Genomic DNA, 13,983 nt, shown 5'->3' with positions numbered 1-13,983 from the left:
CCTAGAAAATGTTTCATGTGCACTTTAGAAGAATGTATATTTTGTTGCTTTGGGGGTAAAATGCTCTGAAAATATCTATAAAACCCATCTGGTCTAGTGTGTCTTTTAGGCCCATTGTTTCCTTCTTGATTTTTTTGTCTGGTAGCTCTGCCTATTGGTGTCATTGGGGTGTTAAAGTCTCCTACTATGAGTGTATTATTGTTGATCTCTCCTTTCAAGTCAGTTGATAATTTCTTTATGTATGTAGGTGCTCCTGTATACGTTTACTAGGGTTATGTCCTCTTGATTTATTGATCCCTTTATCATCATGTAATGCTCTTCCTTGTTTCTTATTATAGCTTTTGTTTTTAAGTCTATTTTGTCTAATGTAAGCATTGCTACCCTGGCTTGGTTTTTTCCATTTCCATTTGCATGAAATATCTTTTCCATCCCTTTACTTTCAGTCGGTGGGTGTCATTTGATCTGAATTAATCTCTTTTAAACAGCATATGCATGGGTCTTGTTTTCTTATTTATTTGGCTATCCTATGTCTTGACTTGAGCATTTAATCTGTTCAAATTCAAAGTGATTTCTCATAGGTTCATAGTTACTGCCATTTTATTATCTGTATTTATTATTTCTATTTTCTTTTTTACCCCTTCTCTTTTAACAGAAGTCCTTTTAACATTTCTTTTTATTACTGGCTTGTTGATGATGGATTCCTCAAGCTTTTTCCAGTCTGGGGAGCTCTTTATCTCACCTTGCATTTTAATTAAAAGCCTCACTCGGTAGAGTTCATGGTTGTAGATTCTTGTTTTTCATAAGTTTGAATATTCCCTGCCAGTCCTTTCTGGCCTGCAGTTTCCATTGAAAATTCTACAGACATTCTTTGGGGTTACCCTTGTAAGTACCTAGCTGCCTTTCTCATGCTGCTTTTGAGATTTTCTCTTTTTATTCGATCTTTGGCATTTTAATTATGATGGTCTTGGTGTGGGTCTGTTTGAATTCCTCTCATTTGGGACTCTTTGGGCTTACTGAACTTGTATGTCTAATTCCTTTGCCAGGTTAGGGAAGTTTTCTGTCATTATTTCTTCAAAATGATTCTCAATCCCTTGCTCTCCTTCTTCAGGTACTCCTATGATGCAGATATTGTTGTGCTTCATTTTGTCCCAGAGGTCTTTTAAACTATCCTCATTAAACAGATGTTTTTTTTCTTTCTGCTGTTCTGATTAGGTGTATTCTGCTACCTTGTCTTCCGGTTTGCTGATTTAATCTACTGCTTCATCCAATCTACTATTGAATCCTTCTAGTATATTCTTCATTTCGGTTATTGTATACTTTATTTCTGTCCGGTTCTTTTTTATTGTTTTTATGTCCTTTGTTATGCTCACCATCTCTTTGTTGAGGTTCTCATTGTGTTCATCCATTCTCCCCCTAAGTTCGTTGAGCATTCTTATAATCATTATTTTGAACACTGTCTCTGGTAGGTTGCTTGCCTCCATTTCATTTATCTTGTTTCCTGGAGTTTTATCCTGTTGTTTTGTTTGTGGCATGTTTGTTTTCTCATTGTATTAGTCTCCCTGTGTTCATTTCTATGTGTCAGGAATATTTGTTTTGTCTCTTAACCTTGGCCAAATGGCCTAATGTGGAAGGTGTCTTGTGTAGCCCACTGGCACACTCTCTTTCTGATCCTCTGTGTCCCAGGTCTGGACGTGATCTTTGTGTGGATTGTGTAGGATCTTCTGTTGTTGCCAAGTCTTTATTGTTGTTAGTACATCATTGGATGAAATTAAAGCTCAGGCTGACTAATTGTGAGAACTGGCTGCACCCACAGGGTAAGAGTTGCTGTATGGGGGCTGATCTCACTGTGTGGGATTTGCTCTAGCAGGCTTGTGTACTTGTTTCAACCACCCTTTGCATGTACTGCTTATGTAACTAGTCAGGAATTGCTGTGTTGTGGTCTGGTATAAGCCTCTGGATGTGTTGGTTTTGTGGCCCCTTGAAGGGGCTCCCCAACAGGCCAAGGTCAGCCCCTGCTTTTGATTGCTTAAGATACCTGGTAGGAACTACAAAGTGATCCACAGATGGTTGTTGTATATGTTGGATATATAGGTAAGTGGAAGAACAATGCTGTAGGCAGCAATCTGGTTATCCCCTGTCCATGACCTAGGGCAGTTTAGCAGAGGAACCAGTGCTCCTCCAGGTCTGACAATGCCTATAGTTGCCCATAAGTCTCTGAATCTGAAAAAGCCCCTGGGTGACATGCATGTTGGGTGGCATAGGGACCTTGGGAATCTCCTGGGTCTACTGAGTAAATTTCCCCTGCCTCCGTAGTGTCAGTTTATATGCCAGAGCTGTTTCTGTGGCTCTCTGTATAAGTTTTCAGTCGTAGCAAGGTCAGCTGCTATCCGCCTTGGGCCTGAATGCGCCATGCCAGGGCAGGGGCAGCTGCCTATCAATGTGTGGTGAGCACTTTGTGTGTTGGATGGGGCAGGAGCTCAGGGAAATAAGGGCTGTCAGATCTATGCAATTCCCTCAAGAGATATTGTAGCTCGTACAGGCAGCAGTGGTCTGCCCACAACTGTTTTCCCGGAAATGCACTCCCTGCACTAGCCAAGGTCTGTTGCCTGCACAGACTGAGGAACCCCAGATCCAAGTAGGGCAGAATAGGCTGCCTATCGATGGGCTGCAGGCACTTTGTGCCTTGAGTGAAGTGGGATCTCAGGGAGACAAGAGCCATCCAGCCAAGAGTCTCAGTTTTGTTGCAACTTCTGTGCCCTAGTGTTCCTGCTGTAGTCACAGACCACAGTGAGATTAGCCACCATCTGGGGTAGTCCCACAGACCTCCACACTCCCATGATGCAATATTGCAACTCTTGCAGGCAGCAGAGGTCTGCTTGAAACTGATTTCCATGCAGTTCCTGAGCTTTCCCAGCCAAAGTTGTTTGCCTGTGTGGATTGGCAGACCCAAGGAGGAGGGGGAATGCAAGTGGTAGTTCACTGTCAATGGGCCACCTGGGTAGGGTGGGTAGGGTTGGGCAGGGTCTCAGGGAGACAATGGCAATCAGATCAATACAACCTCAGTCTTGCTGCTACTTCGGGTAACTTTTCTCACGTTCCCGCAGAAGTCTCAGATCACAGCAAGACCAGCTGCTGTCTGAGACTTGCCCACAGATCCTCAATATTCACCCAAGTTCATGTTGGCAGCAGTGATCTGCCTGAAACTATCTCAGAAATGTGCACTCACAGCACTGGCTGTGAATGCTTGGCCCCAAATTGGCACTGGGTGTGGCAGCCATCCAGCAACAAAAGCAATCTGCAAATTGGATAGGGTGAGCTGACCTCCTAAGGCCAGCAACTTCCTAATGGTCCTGTGGGAGAAGTCTACGCAGTCAAGCTAGCCATCTGTAGATTGCCAGGTAGAGGCGCTGGACTAAGGCACAATGATGGCTGCCCTTCCAGCCATAGTTCTGGTGCCAGGTAATGCATATTTTCTCAGAATGAATCCCACACAAGCCTCTGACCCATTGCCAGTGTCCTGGGTGAGTGTCCACAGGTCAGAAAGCCTGTGCTTAAGTCCTTCAAAGGGGCATCTAAGGTTTCAGACTCCTTCTGTCTCTCCCAGATGGCTGGAACCCCCTCTGGTTTTTCCAGTCATAGTTATTGTAATCTCCTCTTTCCTGGGCTGGGACGCGAGGCTGAGGAGTCCCCAAATGATGCCAGGACTCCCCTCTCCTTCCGAGGAGCCTCTGCAACCTCACTCTCCCTCCCAGTGATCCTCCACCACCCGCAGGTGCAGGTCCAGCCTGATTTGCGACTTTGCCCCTCCTATCAGCTTTGATGTGGCTCCTTTATATTATCAGACATAGGTGTTATGATCAGCTGGACTTCAGGTGATTGTCCACGTTAATAATTTTATAATATGGTTATAATTTCAATGTGGGCCTGGAAGGAGGCGACCCCTGCTCTTACCTTGTCTGTCATCTTCCAAGTACCTTATCTCTGTTTATTTGTCTTATACATCCAATTTTATATCCCAAATGTGAGTGAAATCATGTGGGTCTCATTTTTTTCTGTTTGACTTATTTCGCTTAGTATGATAATCTCAAGATCCATCCATGTTGTGGCAAATGGCAGTATTTTCTTATGGCCGAGTAGTACTCTATTGTGTATATAGACCACATCCTCCTTATCAAATCCTCTAAGAAAGGGCACTTTGCTTGTTCCCATGTCTTGGCCGTGAATAATGCTGCAATGAACATGGCATATATCTTTATGAATAAATGTTTTCAAATTTTGGGGGTAGATAGAGGAATTGCTAGGTCATATGGTAATTCTATTCTTCATTTTTTGAGGAAACTTCAGAATATTTACTATAATGGCTGTACCAATTTACATTCCCACCTACAGTGTATGAGAGTTATTTTCCCCCAAAACTTCTCCAACACTTGCTATTGTTTATCCTGTTGATGACTGCCATTCTAACAGGTGTGAGTTGGTATTATGCTTTTGATTTGAATTTCCCAAATAGCCAGTGATGTTGAGCATGTTTTCATATGTCTGTTGGCCAGTTGTATGTCTTCTTGGGAGTGGTGTCTGTTGAAGTCCTCTACTCATGTTTCCTTTTGTTGAGTTGTATGAGTCCTTTGTATATTTTGGATAAAAGCCCTTTATCAGAGATATTGTTTGCGAATATCTTCTCTCATTCAGTTGGCTGCCTCTTTGTTATGTTTATGGTTCCTTTTGCCTTTAGGTTTGATATAGTCCCATTCATTTATTTTTGTTTTTACTTCCCTTGCGCTTGAGGTCAAATTCATAAAATCCTCTCTAAACCCAAGGTCCATGAGTTTAGTACCTATGTCTTTTTCTATGTAATTTATTATTTTAGGTCTTATATTTAAGTCTTTGATCCATTTTGAGTTAATTTTGGTGTATGTTGAAAGATACCAATCTAGTTTTATTCTTTTGCATGTGGCTTTCTAATTTTCCCAGCATCACATATTGAAGAGACTTTCTTTTTCCATTGTATGTTTTGGCTACTTTCTCAAAAATTATTTTCCCATATACATGTGGGTTCATTTATGAGTTGTCAATTCTGTTTCATTGGTCTGTGTGTCTGTCGTTTTGCCAATACCATGTTATTTTGATTATTATTGCTTTGTAGTATAATTTGAAGTCAGGCAGTATGATACATCTGGCCTTGTTCTTTGATTACTTTGACTATTTAGGCTTTCTTGTGATTTCATACAAATCTGATGATTTTTTTGTTCTATTTCTTTTAAAAAATGTCATTGGGATTTTGATGGGGATAGCATATTTGATGGGAATGTATATTGCTTTGGGTAGTACGGGCCTTTTATTTTTTTTATCTTATTTTATTATTTTTTAATACGGCCTTATTTAACTATGTTGATTCTTCCATCCATGTACACAGAGTGTCTCCATTTCTTTGTGTCTTTAATTTCTTTTAATGATGTCTTATTGTTTTCAGTATATAAGTCATTCATATGCTTCATTAAGTTTATTCCTTGGTATTCTATTCTTTTTGTTACAATTGCAAAAGAAATTGGGGTTTTTTTATTTGTTTTTCTGAAATTTCATTGTTAGTGTATACGAACAATATGGATTATCGTAAGTTGATTTTGTATCCTGCAACTTTAATATATTTGTTTGTTGTTGCTAACAGCTTTTTAAAAAATTTATTTTATTAGTTTCAAGTATATAGTACATTGCTTAGACATTTATTTAGTTTGTTTATAAAACAATTCCCCTAATTACTCTTTCTCTCTTCTGGCTCTCCACCTAGCCTACACATTAATGCTAATAGTTTTTTTGTAGAGTCTTTAGGGTTTTCTATCTGGAGAATCTGCAGAAAAGTAACAATTTGACTTCTTCAATTCCAGTTTGGATACCTCTTATTTTTCTCTTGCCTGATTGCTCAAGCTAGAACTTCAACACTATTTTGAGCACTATATTAAATATACTGTGGTGAGCGCAGACAACCTTGTCATGTTCCTGATCTGAGAGGGAAAGCTTTAGTTTTTCACCATCACATATGATATTAGCTGAGGATTTGTCTTATATGGCCTTTATTTTGTTGAGGTACTTTCCTTCTATACCTATTTTATTAAGTGTTTTAATCATAAATGGATGCTGTATCTTGCCAAATGCTTTTTCTACATCTATTGATATGATCATATGACTTTTACCTTTTATTTTGTTTATGTGGTGTGTCCCATTGATTGATTTGTGTCTGTTGAACCTTCCTTGAGCCTCTGGAATGAACCCCATTTGATCGTGACGTATACTCTTTTTAATGTTTTGTATTTGATTTGCTAGCATTTTATTTAGCATTTTTCCATCTGTATTCATCAGAGATATTGACCCATAGTTTTCTTTTTTTTTATGTTATCCTTCCCAGGTTTTGGTATCAGGGTATCATTTTATGTTGGCCTCATAAAATGGGTTAGGAAGTATTGGCCCTTCGTCAGTTTTTTGGAAGAGCTTAAACGGAACAGGTATTGCATCATGTTTGAATGTTTAGTAGAGTTCACTAGTAAAGCCATCTGGTCCTGAACATTTACTTTTGAGGGAGGATTTTGATGATTGTTTCAATTTCCTTCTTGTTGATTGGTCTATTTAGATTTTCTGCTACTTCGTGATTCAGTCTAGGAAGGTTGTGTATTTCCAAGAGCTTGTCAGTTTCTTCTAGGTTACTGAATTTGGTGATATATAGTCTTTCATAGTACTCTTGTATGATCCTTTGTATTTCGGTGGTAGCTGTCCTAAGTTCTCCTCTTTCATTGCTGATTTTATTTGTGTCTATTTTCCTTAGTGAGTCTAGCCAAGGGCTATTAATTTTATTGATCTTTTCGAAGAACCAGTTCTTTGTTGCATTAATTTTTCTATTATGTTTTTGTTCTTGATTTCATTTAATTCTGCCTAATTTTTCTATTTGCTTCCTTCTGTTGTCTTTGAGCATCATTTGTCCTTCCTTTCCTAGTGTTTTTAAAGATGCAATGTTTGTTTATTTGAGATTTTTCTTGTTTCTTGAGATAGGCCTGTAATGAAGTAAACTTTCCCCCATTACTGCTTTTTCTGTATCGCAAAAGTTTTGATATGTTACGTTTTCATTCTCATTTGTTTCTGTGTATCTTTTGATCTCCCTTTAATTTCTTCTTTGGCCCGTTCATTCTTAAATCATGTTTAATCTCCATATATTTGTAGGTTTTTTTTTCTGCTTTCTTTTGCAGTTGATCTCCATGTTCAATGTGTTGTGGTTGGAGAATATGCTTGGTATGATTTCAGTCTTCTTAAATTTGTTGTCTAGTTTTGTGTTCCAACATATGGTCTAGCCTTGCAAATGTTCCATGTGCATTAGAGAAGACTGTATAATCTGGTGTTTTGGGATCGAAAGACTCTGTAAATGTCAATTATGTCACCATTGGTCTAATGTCTCATTTAAGGTTGATATTTCTTTATTGATATTCTTTTTGGATAATCTAGCCATAGGTGTAGTGAGATATTTAGGTCTCCTACTGTAATTGTGTTTCTGTCAGTTTCTCCTTTTTGTTCTGTTAGTAGTTGCTTTATATATCTTGGTGCTTCCTAATTGGGAGCTTATATATTGATAAACGTTGTCTTCTTGATGTATTGTCCCCTTTATCATTATCAAGTGTCTATATCTTTGTCTCTCTCTACCTTTTTTTATCCTGAAGTCTATTTCATCAGATATAAGTATGGCTACATCCACTTTTCTCTGGATGCCATTTGCTTGGAATATCGTTTTTCACTCTTTCACTTTGAGTCTATATTTATCCCTGCAGCTAGATGTGTCTCTTGAAGGCAGCATATAGTTGGTTTTTTATTTTTAATTCAATCTGCTACTCTGTGCCTTTTTATTGGTGCGTTCCAGTCCATTTATATTTAGGGCGATAATTGATATATGAGGTTTTCCTATAGCCATTTTATCTTTTGTTTCTGGTAGCTCTATGTCTCCATTGTTTCTTCATCCTTGTGTTTCTGTCTGTTATTTCAGTTTGGTGGTATTCTATTATTTTCCTCTCAGTTCTCTTTTTTTTATGTTATGTGTCTCAGTTCTGAATTTTTTGTGTGTTACCCTTAAGTTTATGCAAAAGAAAATTTAATATATACAGTAGTCCTTTTCCTTATATGTGAGTCTTACTTCCATTCCTCTTTGCAAATTCAGACCTTTACTCCCTCTCCCTTTGTCTAAAATTATCGTTATTTATGTGTGTATTCATTTCTGGGTTTCAATAGCTATTGTCTTCTTCCCTTTTTAAAATATTTTTACCACCTTTAATCATTATGTAATATTTAAGTTACATAAATATGTAAACATTATTCTAACCTTATTCTGCATAAGAGTTGAAATATTCTGTTTCTATCTGTCTGTTAGTCACCTTACTCATAGTTTTATATATTTTTGTCTCTTTATTTTAAGACCCCCTTCAGTATTTCCTGTAATGCAGGTCTTGTGGCAGAAAATCCCCTCAGTCTCTGTAGGCCTGAAAAGGCCTTTTTTCCCCTTCATATCTAAAGAAGAACTTTGCTGGATATATTACTCTTGGCAGTAATTTCTCTCTTTCAGTAGTTTAAATATTTTATTTCATTCCCTCCTAGCTTGTAAAATTTTTGCTGATAAATCTGATGATAATCTAATGCGTTTTCCTTTATAGGTTACCATCTTCTTTTCCCAGGCTGCCTTGAGAACTTTGTCATTAATTTTTAACAGTTTGGATATTTCATTTTCTTTCTGAGCTGCCTTGTCACCTTGGTTGTTCATGGTATTTGATGGATTATTTCTTCACCTAGGCATTTATGGGAACGTACTCTGCTTTTTAAAACAAATTTTATTTTTTAAGAGTGATCTCTCTTTAGCAGAAAGACAAGAAGAGATTTTTCTTTGTTTTCCAGTAGGTGGTGCACAAGCCTCCTGAACTCCCAGGCAAGCCCTTTATTCCATGGGGAAGTGTGTCTCCTCTGTAACCAGATCACCTTGGTACCAGGGCTCCACGCTCATGGGAGAATGTGATGAGTGACAGGGTTCCAAGCCTCTGAAGAGCCCCTAAATTCCCAGTGCTACCCCAGATGCAAAGTTGTGCTATGTGAGACACCCTAGTGCTTTCCCCTGGATCAGCCGAGATGGATTTCGGTGGGGTAAGTTGAGAGGGGCCACCAGTGTGGCTGTGTCTCTTTTCCATCTAGTTATACTGACCACCAGGGTTCAGCAGCCTGGCTTCTGTACCTCCACTCCTGTTTCTGGGACCAGCAGCTGTGTGGCTCCTCAGTTCCAAAAGCCACAAACTTCCTGCTCTGTAGCCCAACACTCACTGATGCAGTTTCCCCCGGGTCCCACTGCTAGCCCAAGGAAGGTACAGGAAGATGACCTCTGGGAGGGTTGGGGTATAGGGCCCGGTTCCATGACTCAACTTTCTGCCTGACAATGGCAGTTGCTAGAACACAGCTGTCACACCTCTGTATTTTGTCTCTGCCCTGGTTTCTGCCCTGATCACTGGATTCCACCACTGTAGGATATGCTGATCACTTAGGCAGAAATGCTCAGGGTTATAGAGAGCGCATACCTCAACCTGATTCCTCCCTTCTTCCTGAGTCCCACAAAGAACTCTGGGCTGCGTCAGTGGCACTGGTCTCCACTGCTCTCCCTTTCCTCCTCCTTTGCTCACCCCAATTCACCCGCTTTCAGATGCTTTGATGTGCATATATTTCAGATGTGTTTGTGTGGTAGGCTGGAAGTTTTCCACTGGATTGTAGATGTTCAGTTTGTTGTACTTTCAAGGGGAGAGATCAACGGTACTCGTCACACCATCATGATTCTGATGTCACTCAGAATTATTTTAAATAATAGTACAAAAGTGAGATAAAATAATAAAATGAAGTGAAAAGAAGTTTATAGCTGAATAAAATGAAGGCCAAAAGTATATAATTATAGAACTGATAATTAAATCACACACTACAAGAAGTAAAGTAGACAGTCGAAAATGAGCATATTTATAGGGAAGACATGTGTACATAAATTAATAAAAAGAAAAAAGAAAAAAATACAATGCATATGAGGACCTCATCACGCACTCAGAAGAAAAAGTGGAGACAAGGTGAAAAACTGAAGATACCGTCTCACATGTTGCAAATTTGGAAAGGGAAGCAACAGCTCCTGCAGAAAAGGCATGAAACCCTACCCAGTTCCTTCTCCCTTTTTCCCCTAAGAATCAAAAGCACAAGAATTGGGAAAAGTGCAACAAACCCTATTTCCCTCAAAGCACAAGTTAAGACTCACTAACATTGGGGGTAGAGAAGGAAGAAAAGTATTTTGGGCTCAGACCATAGCAAATTACCTACCCCTGAAGAAACGGCAGGATAACTGAGAAGGTACCATCTCAGGGACATGCACCTTAACAAGGCTGAACAAGGACAGAAGAGAATGTCACTCCCACTCCCAAACAAGTTGGCAAGCAACAGGATTACAAACAACAACACTCTATTGCTAAGGAATGGACCAGATCATGAATAGAAACCTTCTCTGAGATGCAGGTACCACGGGAAGACTAAAGTAGAGAGTAGAGTAGACACTGAAAATGGCATACCATTTTCCATTTGAACAAGGTAACAATACAAGAATTTGAAACTAGTGGTGCACTGAGAGTAACCACAGCAATATCAAAACCCAAACCCTCCTGAATTCCTAACTAAATTATCTCAACTCCTCACACTGAAGGCCTACCAAAGGAAGAGGCATGTCTACTCCTATTTACCTCAGTATCTAAAAAGCAAGATATCCAGATTTCAAAAACAACAATAATAAAATTATACAGCACACAAAAACACAAAAAAAAAGAAAGGAAAAATTGTCAGAAGATAAAACAATCAACAGAACAAGACAAAGATAAGAGATGATGTTAAAACTATCAGACAATGAGTTTAAAATAACTAAGATCAATGCTAAAGGATTCAGCAAAAAAGTGGACAACATGCATGAACAAATGGGGAAAAGCATTCACAATAGAAAGAATAAGAATTAAGGAGAAATGCTAAAAATGAAAAACAATGTAGTATTAATAAAGAATACCACCAATGGGCTCATCAATAGACTTGATACCAGCAAGAAAATAATCAGCAAAATTAAAAATAGGTCAATGCACATTACCTAAAATGAAAAAGAGAAATGAGTAGGGGAGATTGAGGACACAGAAGAGACCATCTAAGAGTTATAGGCCAATATCAAACAATTGGAATCTCAAAAAAAAGGAGAGATGGCAGGGGTGGATGGTGGATATGAATATGAATAGATATTTGAAATGATAATTGGGGATTTATTTTCCAAAATGAATAAAAGACACCAAGTCTCAGATACAACAGCTCATCATAAACAATACAAGTCAGAAAACAACCCAAAATCCTATAACCAACAAAAATATCTTTCTGAAAAAGTAAAGGAGAAATAAACACTTTTACAGGCAAACAAAAACTGAGAGGTCATTAGCAGCAAATTTACACTATAAGAAATATTCAAAGAAGATCTTCAGGCAGAAAACATATATAACAGAAAGCTGAATCAACACAAAGAAATGAAGAGTTCTAAAAACTCCATAAATGTAGTTAAACATGAAACTGGTTATCTAAAACAAAATTATTAAATATGTATTTCATAATTAATGTCATGTAAAATTAAAATATTTTAAAACGGTTGCACAAAAGATGAATGGGAGAAATTAGGAAGACTCTATTGTAAGGTTTTTACACCACATGTGAAGTAATATAATGTTATTTGACGACAGAAAAGATAAACCTTGAGAAATTAAAAATATATATTGTAAATCCTAAGATAACAAAGAAAAAAATTTTAAGAGGTATAAAGAAGACAATTGGGAAGATACAATGAAATCAAAAAGTAATCTAAGAAAAGTCAGAAAAATAGGAAAAAAGATTTAAAAATAGAAGGAATAATGGAAAACAATTAGAAAATGGTAAAATTAAATCTAATGTGAAATCTAATATGAAAGCAAACAGCCTAAAAACATCATTTAAAGGAAAGAGATTGTGAGACTAGGTGAAAAAGCAAGGTTTGACCATACAATGCCTATTAAAAAAACACTTTAAATACAAAAGCAAATGCAAGTTAAAAGCAAAAGGATGGAAAATATATACCATGGTAACACTAATCAAAAGAAAGTGGAGTGGCTATATTGATATCAGAGAATATATCAACAACAAAGTAGACTTCAGAAGAAGAGCATTATGAGGGATAAAAGTCATTAGTGAGAGGCAGGAGGGATGAATAAGTGGAGTACTGAGGGTTTTTAGGACAGTGAAGCTATTCTGTTTGAAACTATAATGGTGGATACACGTCATTATACATTTTGTCCAAGCCCATAGAATGTACAAAACCAATAGTGAGCCCTAATGTAAACTATGAGCTCCAGACAATGATGCCTCAGTACAGGTTGATCAACCAAGATAAATATATGCCACTCCGGTAAGGGATCTTGACAGTGATGGAGCCTCTGCATGTGTGGGGACAGGGAGTATATAGGAAATCTCTGTACCTGCTCAATTTTGCTGTGAATGTAAAAATGCTCAAATAAATAAAATCTATTAGTTAAAAAACATCATTACTAATGATAAAAGGTCAATTCACAGAAAAGATATAATGCTAAATGTGTACATGCCTAACAGAATTTCCAAATGCATGAAGTAAAGACTGATAGTGCTATAAAGAGAAACAGGAAAATTCACAATTATAATTAAAGACTTCATTATTCTTCACTCAGGAAATCAATGGAACAAGTACAAGAAGATCAGTAAGGACATAAGGAACTGAACAACTTAATCTAACTAACCTTTAGAAGACACTCCTTACAACAGAATAAAAATCTCTTCAAGTGTACATGGAACAGTCACCAGACAGACCATATTCTAGGCTGAAAATCAAACTTTAGTAAATTAAATGGAATCAATATAAAGTATGCCCTTTAATCATAATGAAATTTAACTTTCCAAACATTTGGAAATCAATATTTTCAATAACATATCTGGAAAATCCTCAAAATTTGGAAAGTAAAAAACATATTTCTAAATAACCCATGAATCAAAGAAAAAATCACAAGAGAACTTATAAAAAAAATTTTAAAAATAGATTTTATCTTTTAGAACGGATGTATATTTACAAAAAAAAATAGTAAAAAGTACAGAGTTCCTATATATCCCATGCTACAGTTTCCCCTATTAACACCTTATGTTAGATGGTACACTTGTTACAATTAATGAACCAATGTTGATACATTATTATTAATTAATGTGAATTGAATAAAGTAAAGGGATACATGAGCAATATCCAAAAAATTATTATATTTCTATATACCATCAATGAACAATGGAAGGTAAAGTATTTTTTTAAGTCTCATTTAAAATAGCACAAAAACATGAAATATGTGGATAAAAATCTAATAAGATATGTATGTTTAAAACTACAAAACGCCAAACAGTGATGAAAGAAATCAAAGTAGACCTAAACGGAGTGAGGAATGTTTCCATCAGAGGACATAACAGTGATCCCAATGAACTAAAAGTTGAGAATGCCACCAGACCGTTTTGGGGCTCCTCCTGCTACTGAACTAACAGATAAATGGGGTGGGTTACTATAATGCTTGGTGTTACTAATTTCTAATTATCAAGGGGAAATTGCATTGCTGCTAAACAATAGGGGTAAGAAGGAGTATGTCTAAAATTCAGGTGATTATCTAAAGCAGGGTTCCTCAACTGGGGTTAGGAACTGGGTTGCACAGCAGGAGGTGAGTGGCGGGCCAGAGAGAAAAGCTTCATCTGTATTTGCAGCTGCTCCCCAGTGCTAGCATCAACGCCTCAGCCCCATCTCACATCATCAGGCATTAGATTCTCATAGGAGCACTGGCCACTACGGGGATTAAAGTCAATGGACAATTACAACAATGTAATCCAGGCATGACT

General features: G+C 37.5%; 1 protein-coding gene across 1 annotated transcript in view; it reads right to left on the bottom strand.

Moving 5' to 3' along the window:
• The window catches only part of PTPN20 (protein tyrosine phosphatase non-receptor type 20), a 93,367-nt gene that overhangs the window by 34,678 nt on the left and 44,706 nt on the right, over positions 1–13,983 (bottom strand). The window contains exon 6 of the mRNA XM_016142784.2: positions 3,205–3,207. Within this exon, the coding sequence (XP_015998270.1) occupies positions 3,205–3,207 (3 nt within the window). The remainder of the gene's footprint in view (positions 1–3,204; positions 3,208–13,983) is intronic.

The sequence above is a fragment of the Rousettus aegyptiacus genome, unplaced genomic scaffold (genome assembly GCF_014176215.1).
Source record: "Rousettus aegyptiacus isolate mRouAeg1 unplaced genomic scaffold, mRouAeg1.p scaffold_m13_p_6, whole genome shotgun sequence".
NCBI lineage: Eukaryota > Metazoa > Chordata > Mammalia > Chiroptera > Pteropodidae > Rousettus > Rousettus aegyptiacus.
This window is presented reverse-complemented; position numbering and strand designations above follow the sequence as displayed.